The 10,167-nt window shown below is 38.9% G+C and overlaps 1 protein-coding gene across 5 annotated transcripts in view; it reads left to right on the forward strand.

The window, feature by feature from the left end:
* Positions 1-10,120, forward strand: part of dlgap4b (discs, large (Drosophila) homolog-associated protein 4b) — a 172,030-nt gene extending 161,910 nt beyond the window's left edge. For all 5 annotated transcript variants that reach the window (XM_047347281.1, XM_047347282.1, XM_047347285.1 and 2 more), the window contains 3 exons: positions 659-750; positions 2,639-2,809; positions 5,682-10,120. In XM_047347281.1, coding sequence (XP_047203237.1) covers positions 659-750; positions 2,639-2,809; positions 5,682-5,924 — 506 coding nt within the window. In that variant the 3' untranslated portion in view covers positions 5,925-10,120. The remainder of the gene's footprint in view (positions 1-658; positions 751-2,638; positions 2,810-5,681) is intronic.
* Positions 10,121-10,167: the final 47 nt, after the last annotated feature.

Raw genomic sequence — 10,167 nt, forward strand, 5'->3', positions numbered from 1 at the left:
ACAAATCTAGTCTGGAACTGATTAAACCCTGAGATTAGATTAGTGCCTTAGCATCAGCCTGAGACATACAGCATCAGTGAGCAGACATGCAAAGCACACCAAAAATGCAGAACGTGAAAGGGATTCAGGCGCTCTGTCGTTATCAGGAGGGCTTGTTCGACACGGATAAGGCCCTGCTTGTCTTAAGCGAGGATCGAGGATGTTTGCATTTTCAAAGGTCTGTGTTCAGAATGGGTTTGCATGTGGCCTATGACGGTTAAGTAGTTTGCATTGAATCTGATGTAAATGTGCAGTGGGATCTCGCCACAAAGCAGTCTCATGCCTACAACTTTAAAGTCCACCAATCAGAAGGGTCCCAGTTTTGTCAAGGCAGATGTTGTCCTAATTTGACTCTGGAAAAAGGCCAATGCTGTCTACAAGTCGTGTTTTTTCTAAAGTTTCTAAAAAAAAAGGATTGAGTTTTCCATTCGTTATCTTATTCATCCTATACTGTGGATCCTGTTAGACAGGAAAATGCAGACATCTGGAATTTTAAGAACAATGATGACCTTATTTCCCAGGTGGTTGTGTCATAACAAGTAACATGATGATTCCTAAGAAGCCATTTGAAAAAGCTTTAAAACAATGTGTGTTGAATTTTGTTTTCCTCTCACTGTAGTGCTGGGGAAAGTTCGCAGTGCAGTTGGAAGTGCTCAGCTCCTAATGTCCCAAAAGTTCCAGCAGTTCCGGGGACTTTGTGAACAAAACCTGGTGTGTATATTGTCACTCTTTGACCCATCAACCTTGAACTCAAAATGCACAGTTGGTGGCAAGAGAAAACTCAGTGTTACCTGTTTTTGATGCTTCCCATTGTAAGAGCTGCTTGCTTTGCTATGCATAAAAAGCTATCATGTGCTTGAAAGCTGACTGATCTGAAAGCAGCCATGATATGCTGCATATTAAGCATCCGCAGAATCCATCATGAGGACCCAGCAGCACAAAACACAAGGAGCTTATATTAAGCCAATAAGCCCTTCCACCCAGATGACGTCTTTTTGTGAAAATGCCATTATACAAATTGTAGCCAACAACCAGCACATGATATGTACCATACGGAGTGATGAACAGCACTCAAATGTGATTTTTCCTGAGATGAGAGCAGGAAGTGCTGAAGCATTATAACAGTGAACTGTGTGGAGTCAACACAGATAGAAGCCAGTCTGTTTAAAGCACTACAGAATTTGACTGTGTGTGTGTGCAGGATTGCAGCTTTAGACATACAGCACATCAAAGTGTAGCATTTCCATGTGAAAACTCTAGGGGTATGAATACTCTGCAAGGCACTGTAGTTGCTTTGACATCTCTTCATATTTGCGAGCTTTTCAGAAAAAATTATTACCTCAATTAAAACCATTTTGAACAGAAGGTATGGCTGTTTTGCATTTTATAACTTGATATTGATTCCTAAATATTCTCTCTTTTTTCTGTCAAAAACGTGGTCAGTTCTCAGTGTTTATTACATGCAAAATATTCAGTTTATCAAAAACAAATGTTGTTGTACACCTCCATCTAGTGGTGAACATAGAAACTGCAGCTTCCGTGGTGGTGGACACTAATAAAGTCTAAGCATCACATTGCTGTGCTTATAGCTAGAACAATATGATGTTGGTGGAAAAAAAAGGGCTTGGACAAAATCAAAATACAATGCACAGTTGTGTGGCTTTTTGCTTATTATATTTAATAAAAAAATACGATATTTGTAATTTAAACAGTGCTTTTTTGGAACTGATAAACCTAGAATAATAATTATCCTCAATGCTACCAAAAGCTTCATAGTGACGGTAGTCAGTGTTTTTGTTATAGCTTTCAAATCATCCAAAACCATTGATTTCCTTGAAGGATGGCTACATCCCATTAATTTCAAATAGAAACAACATTAATGTGTCACAATACATTAGGCATATCAAGGGCTGTTTTATTAAAATAACAGTTCCAGTTTCGTGATGTTTTTGATCAAATGTAGTTAGGATTAGGCCAAAAGCTGATGAGATCACTCCCTGTACTTCTCAGCTGATGTCCTATATTCCACAATTTTTGCAATCCATTTCATCTTGTTGCCTTACCTTTAACAATGCATCAACAATTTCGACATTAAAGCGTTTTCTCACATAGTGTGACTTTCAATAACAGAACCAAGAAACTGCAGCCTGCTTCTCTCCAATCAAATCTGGTTTTTCAAGAAGTTCATATTGAATCTCAGCTTTTAACTCACGGCTTTGTCCACTTCAGGTTTTTTTTTAGGTAATATATGCTCATCCTTCACCTTATAACATTAATTTATGGAGTAAATGCAGTTCTAGTAGTTAAAACAATACTTTCATTTCTGTATACAGTTTGCTTTAGTACATGGAGATACTGTTTACACCCTTCTTACCCACTTTGTTCCTTTTTATTTATAGAGCACATTTCATTCACAGCAAACTCATCATAAAGTGCTTTGCATTAGAAAAACAAGAAGTAATGAAAAATGAAATTATGAGTTGAATAAGTCAAACCACGAGAAAAAAAGAAAATGTACTCAAATGTTTAGTTGATGTTGCTTTGAAGGACTACTCTCTGCTGTTCTTCAGTTTCACCATGTTTAATTTTCTCTGGTCAGAATGTGACTGCCAACCCACGGCCCACAGCCCAGGACCTGGCTGGCTTCTGGGACCTGCTGCAGCTATCTATCGAAGACATTAGCCTCAAGTTTGATGAGCTCTACCATCTCAAGTCCAATGACTGGCAGCCCGTGCCGTCTACGGCCACCCAGTCGTCCCCTGAGCGGAAGGTACTTCCCACCCATGCTGCCCAGTGCGCTGGCTGGGGTAGGAAAGCCGCCGAAACCGGCCTCTCTCCTCCCACCACCACCATCATTTCTCTCCCACTCTTTTTAAACCCTGTCCCTGCGTGGGATGAACTCTTAACGAGGCCTCCCTGTCCAACACAGAGGAGCCCGAGAGATCCCTCTAAGCATGCATGGGAAAAGAGCCATCTCAAAGAGGGTTTGGGGCTGCTGTGTCTTTAAAGTGTAAAGCCCTACTTTGAGCATGCATGCATCATTTATCTATGGGTACTTGTGTGTCTGAGTTGCAATGGAGCATGCCTAAGATGCACTGGTTAAAGTGACAGAATGCAGTCTTGCTTTTGCTCATTAACCTGGCTGAATTTGTCTTTGTGTTGCTGTTTCTTTTTGTCTGTGGCGTCCGAGACTTTGAGATTATGAATTTAACTGTATGTGAAGTTCTCTTTGTGGCTCCGGATTATTTCCCCCCTTCTGCAATTCGTGCCTCTCTTTTGCACTCACATGTAAGCGTTTCGTGCCAATTTATTTCCATTTTTGCACCATCAACAAACCATTTCCTACCCATGTTCTTAACCACTGTATGTCAGTTTTTTTATCTTTTGCAGTTGAAAAACTTGGATTAATGAAAAATTTAGAGAATCAAATTCCTTTGTATAATTTTTATTTAATAGAACACTATTTTGTGTTTCTAATCGCTGTTTGAGCAGTATAAAATATAAGAAATTAATACTCCTGATTAAACCAAAATAACTAAACAGCCTGCTGAGAGAATCTATTATTTTTTCTTCAAGTAAATGTTTAGATTACCAAAAACTAGGGAAAATATCTGAATATTGATGCTGTCAGGTGGTGCCCCTCAATACCATAATAAATATTTGTTGACTGCTTTATACCTACATCAGTTTTGGTGTTTGGAGTACATTTGGAATTACGAACCTATATTTGTAATGAATAAACATGAAAAACAGACTTTATTTGAAAGACTAATCGAATAACCTTTTTTCATGCCTCGTTTAGGCCCATTAGTAAAATGTAAGGAAATCTGTAAAAGGTTGAGACTTTTATGCTCAGTAGTATGTGTGTTTTATTTTGATCCCCTTTAAGTCACTGGTTTAGTGAAATCAGCTATGATATATGGTTTAGAGACATTTGCACTGTCTAAAAGACAGGAGGCTGAGCTGAAAGAGGCATTATTGAAGATATTGCAGTTTTGATTGAGAGTGACCAGGATGGACAGGATTGGTTTGGACATATTCTGAGAAGAAATACATTGGAAAGAGAATGTTGAAGGTGAAGCTGCCAAGCAGGAGGAAAAGCGGAAGACCCCAAAGATTTGTGGAAATAGTGAAGGAGAACATGGAGATGATTCATGTAACAGTTGATGAGGCAAAGGATAGGACTAGAAGAAGGCGGGTGATTTGCTCTGTGGCCCCTGAGGGAAGAAGAAGTAATGTAAAGGCTATTTTTACATCATTTTAACCTATAAAGAACATGCAGTTCCCCTGGTTGCCATGGTGACACACCTTTTCAGGGCAGGTGTGAGAGGCAGAACACACCACCTCAATCTGTCTCACACAGACAAGCAAATTTATAATGGGCGTTACAAAAAATTGTACATAGTATTGTAAAGATTGTTTTTTAAATGTCTGCTCAATGATATAATATAAAAATACAGTAAAATACAGACTTAGTTTAGGACTCTAAATCTTATTCTAACACAATTTATTGGTGGAGTTCTATGACTTCTTTGCGGCCTGGAACGATTTGAAAGAGAATTATAATTCCTGCAGTAATAACAGACACACCATCTGGAGGTGGACACATTTTTTTAACGAAAATACTGACAATTAGCTGCGCTGGTTGGAATTTGTGGCTGAGAGTTAGTAAATCATTATTTAAAATGAAATTTAAGAGCAACTTTTAAGAGAGATTCCATCCTCTAAGAGAGCTTCTTTTTACAGAATGTTTTCCGAAGTAAATAAGTTTTGGAAAAGCAGATTTTTTCAATACCCTTCTACTTTTAAAAATCCAGCTATAGTAAAAAGTGTCACGGAACAAGTGTAACAACACCGTTAGGCCTCAAATTTAGTTACGTTTGGATCACTTGTTTAATCTAATCTCTCTCCGTTAAATCCTATCAGATTTTTTGGTGCATGTTTGGGCAGATTAGGTCATCATAGGAACTCGGCTCAAAGTAAGAGTAAGTTGTCAAAGCAGTAAAACTGCACCTTCTTTCGATTTACAATTGTCATTGCAATTACAAAGCATGGCTTGCATGCAACACTCAGTAGGCTAATATATTTTAAGTGCAATCCATTCACGCCCTGCGTGCCAGTAGCATATCAAGCCAGTTGAATGAACTCTTGATGCCACACCTGATATAGACTTTAGTGGTTAAGATGCTAAAATGCTAAAGCTAGGGGATGAGTGGTTGGAGAAAAGTCTAGTATGGAAAGACCAAAAGTCCCAAAGTATGAAATGGTGAAGGGGGGAAATGACGAGCACCCGCTTTCTGTTGCATATCAGTGTAAATGTCTTGACTGTCTTGTGATCCTTCTATGATTTCAGTTAAACCCTGTCCACATCCACTCATGTTACCATTTTAAGTAGTTGGAAATTTGTCTTTGTCAATGTTTACCTGCTCTAACCAGCTTTCTACACTGTCCTTGTTTTCTGTTTGATCGTCTACTTTCACTAAATGTCCTCTCAGGCGATGAAAGGGAAAAACAGAACAGCTTTGGCATTTCTGCCAAAGTTGTCTGAACCAAAAACAGGAAACAGATGACAATTATTTCATTTTGTTATTTTAACACTCTCTTTTCTTTCTGTCATTTTATTTCCATCCTCAACGCTACAGAACGAGGACAAAGCAGCCCTTCCAGCATCGAAGAAGCCAAGTAAGATGCGACCAACGCTTGGCCGCGAAAAGAGCGCCGACTCTTTCTCAACTTCTTCATCAGCCTCAGCAGAAAAGCAGAGACAAGAGGCTCGCAAACGCCTGCTGGCTGCCAAGAAGGCTGCATCGTTTCGCCAGAACTCTGCCACGGAGAGCGCGGACAGCATTGAAATTTACGTCCCCGAGGCCCAAACTCGCCTCTGAGCGAAAGCGACAAGCAAGACGGATCGCAGAACAGATAAGTGTTGGACTGTGGAAACGAAAAATGGAAAAAAAACAGGGAGGATTTTGTTTCAATGCTGAGTTATGGAGAGTAACGACGGGTCTGTAGAGGAGCAATGCCAGTGAATGGGTGTTGTGATATTTTTAACATAATCATAGGCTGGTCCTGGTTAAATTGATAATGAAATATTTGTGAACCCAACAGACTATAAATGTATGAAGCAGAATATTCCTCTCCTCAGGCTGTCAGGGAGGACCTCAGCTGATCAACTTTATCATTTAATTGTTACTTTTTCTTGATATAAAAATTGTTAATAAAGGTATTATTATGACAACTATAGGTTAAAACTCTTTATGAAGACTGTTTTAAAAGTTCCTATATCTTTGCTATAAGATTTATTAAGCAGACAGAAGATAAGCACCAACGCTTCTGTCTCCCACTCTCTTTCTCTCTTCCCAGATCACTGGCCATTTGTAGCTTTGCACAGCACCTCCTTGTGGTCATCACACAAGCTGCACACATCCACCTATATATGTCTTCCCTGTATTTAGTTTTTCTTTAATTGATGGTTTGGGCTGGGTAAGAATCAGTTTAGATCAAGCTGTGCTGAATGTTTTTGGTCTGATGAATCACAGAGACAGATGTGAAGTTATGTAGTTCCTACAGATTTTTTTTTTTTTTTGTGTGTGTGTTTTTTTTTTTTGTGTCAGAAACATCAGTTTCCTAATGGTTTTAAATGAAAGCACATATTAAACAAAGCCAGGCATGTAGGTATCAACTTTCAGGATGGATGTCCATGTTTGTTTGTAGAAGGAAAAGTAGTTTCTGTTGCATATGTACATTTAAGTGCTTTAAGTCAAATAACTAAGCTTTGAAGGTATGCAGATGGACGAGCATGCTGGTTGACAGCAGAGCATGTTTGTTTTTTTGCGGTTTTCTACTACCAAAATCCAAAATGCATCCATCTTCACTTTGTCCATCTTTCTTTCCTACTCTGCAAACATATATGTCATTTTTCTTTTATCATTTATTCAGTGTTTGCTTTTTATGTCTTTGAGGACTGTGAAAGCCAAAGATAAGTTCACTGTTTTAAATTCAGCTCAGAAGCTGGGGAACTCAACAGTTGACTGTGAAAACAGATGGCATTGGACTTTAGCCACAGCAACATATGTAGTGCAGATTTAACATTTGGATATAAGGCAGGAAGCTTCAACAGAACCGCCCAATGTTGAGAACCAAAACACAGCCCTTTCTGACGCAGAGAGTTAATGTAATGGAAAAGAATTGTTTCCGACCTCAGGAGGGCAACAGTGGCAACATGTCGAACCAGCACTCAGTTATCACCTGGAATGAAAAAAAAATCCACAGCGTTCTTCCTGACCTGTCAGCGGTGTTCCTTGGTGCTTATGATGCGGTTTGTTCACTGATGTTTTCTGACAGACCTCTGAGGCCAGCTGCATTTATACTGAAATTAAATCACTCTCAGAAGGATTTTATTTACTGATTGAGGCATCAGTATCAGAGTAACGTAAGAAAATATTTAAAAAAATTATTTTCCCTCCACTTTACAATTATGCACTACTTCCTGAGACCCCAATACAATATGGTGCATTTTGTCTCTGTAACCTGACAAAATGGGAAAAAGTCAGTAGAATATGGCATTTATATTTTGCCTAAATTCACTTTGAAGCTTGACAACGTATGAAGCAAAACATCTCCATTTCTCACTGTAAATTCCTCTAGTGAGCCGTCTCTGCCCAGCCATACAGTCGACGACGGCATGTCTTAGATCCGTCGTTGTTGTTGGATGTCTTCCAAATGTTAATAAAGGACAAAACAAACTACTTTCCTGTCCCAAATAGCTTGGTTAAATGCTCGCACTGCAGCTCATTTTCATTTGTCTGCCGCAAAGCTTCTCTCTCATATACTGTGACCTAATGTTGAGCCTCCTGCTTTGAATTAGAAAAGCCCAACAAGCACCAGTCGTCAAATGGTGTTAGTAAGAGCTTTCTCTTGATGGCTGGCTTTTGTTTGTCTGTTGTGTTTGCCTGCTGTGGGTGACTATCAGCAAGCAATATGGCTCAGGGGTGTCAATAGCTAGTCCCCTGACTGCTGTCAAACCTCCCCCATCCATTTGACTGAAGATTGGGCTGTCGTTAGCACCTGAAAGCCTTTTGTGTGAGTCAAAGGTGGCCATTAGCTTCATTTGATTTTGGACTACCACAAATATATATTCCAAAAGTGTTGTTTTTTTTGTCAAAATAAGCATATCTAGCTGTATTTTATCTGGGGAAACCAGTTATTTATACTCAACAGATCTTATTCACTCACTGCCATAAAAGTTTCACTTTTTCTCTTCTGTTTTCCATTTCACACACATTTGCAGCCATTTTCTTTTGCCCACCACCTTTGTATAGAGTTGTCTGCCTTGAATGCTGGTTAAACACAATGTGGCATTTAAAAACACACCAAAGAACAGATGACAGGCAGAGGTTGCCAATAGGTGTGTTTTTTCTGTCTTTTGGATGCTTGTGAAATACCAGAACACGGCAGAGGCTTCAAGAAACAAAGCAAACCTTATCTTGTGCATATAAAGTAATGCTTTTCTCCACACCTGGTGCCGAGACAGAGTTAGGCCTATTTCCTGGGTAGTTATCCATTGGCCACATAGTTGCTCTGTGGGGGTGGGGGTGGCTGTTGCTGTAAAGCCAGTGATTTGGGGGTAATAATGATCCTCTTCCATTTGGGGTCGATGCTTTCTACCATTCATTTCTTCCCCTTTTTTGTCTTGTCCTTTGTGACTCCTCTAGTTGTTCCTCCTACTGGTTAGTTCTATGATTTTGGGTGGAGGAGGACATTTTTCAGTATTTCACACAAAAAGAGTTTGCATAGAACGAAATATATTGTTCCTAGTTTTATAAGTATTTGGTTTTCCCCCCAATTCTTGACTGCATATTTTATTTCATAAACTTGCTTCATTTATCTTTATTACATATGGACATGCCAAGAGCAATATCCTCTTTTAATATCAATAATTCATCTTACATTCTCTCTTCCCATACAACCTCCTTCTGTTTTGCCGTGGTTTAATTTAGCTCCAGAAGCTTTTTCATAGACTGTACTTGTTGTTCGAAATGATTAAGTTCTGGATTTCTTTTAATATAACATCTGCGGTTATAACACACGGATGTTCCTGAACGACCGCTGTCTTTGGCAATTATCTGCTCTTGCCTATATGCATGAGCAGCAACCTGTTTTTGTTAATTTAATTCATTTTTGTTTCACATTTCTTCTCCCCAAAATGTGTCCTGTGTTTGTCATTGGGTGCTGAAAAGTTGTCAAATGTTTTATCATCCCTAAAACTTTGATGCTCTCCATAAGGAGCGTTGAATCTGTATAGATCCATTCTTTGTGTCAGAAGGATCTACTTTACTTTTTGATTCCTTACACTAAAAGCATTTGTCATAACAGGAAAATGTATTCACATTTAAAGATTGTTGCATTTAGATTAAGAGTTCTTTGGTTGTCTTTAAAAATTTTGGCCACATGAGGCAAAATGCTTCAAATCCTAGCAAATTGTTTTCCTCAGCTGCAGCAAAATATTCTCCTTCACACACATCTGAGAGTCTGTTAGCAAAAAAAAAACCCAAGTGAAACCTGAACAAGCGCTTTGTTCATCTTGGCCGTGAAATAAGGGAAGGGATGAGGGACAGAGGCCAGGCTCATTCCAGCAGAGATATGATGTAGCAAAAAGTGTCTAAAAATGAATATTTTAATGAGGTAAGCACATATTTTAATGACTAGAATCTGTTCTTTAGAGTATTATATAAGATGTGTGTTATCCAGCGGAGCGGAGCTGAATGAAACAGGTTGTGCTGTGAGTGAGTATGTGGGCCCGTTGTTTAAAGAGTTTTACCTTGATTACTGTTCACTAAACTGTTAACAATAAAGTATGTGCAATACAGAGTAAATTGGGTTCTTTGCTATGAAAAGGACACCATCTTGCATTTCTCCCCTTGTGCTTCTTACAGTTATTGTCTGTAAATAAGAATTAAACCAGATTAAATATTTCATCTTTTACAATGCTGTAAACCTGTTTATACAGTTTCAAGGTGGTTCATGTGTATACTGCAGAGGCGCAATGCTCAATAAAGTGCACAAAATACTTTCTCAAGCACTTCATGACTTTGTTTTTGATTTGTGCTGACAGAGCTGTCCATAAGT

The sequence above is a fragment of the Girardinichthys multiradiatus genome, chromosome 20, assembly GCF_021462225.1.
Source record: "Girardinichthys multiradiatus isolate DD_20200921_A chromosome 20, DD_fGirMul_XY1, whole genome shotgun sequence".
NCBI classification, from domain to species: domain Eukaryota; kingdom Metazoa; phylum Chordata; class Actinopteri; order Cyprinodontiformes; family Goodeidae; genus Girardinichthys; species Girardinichthys multiradiatus.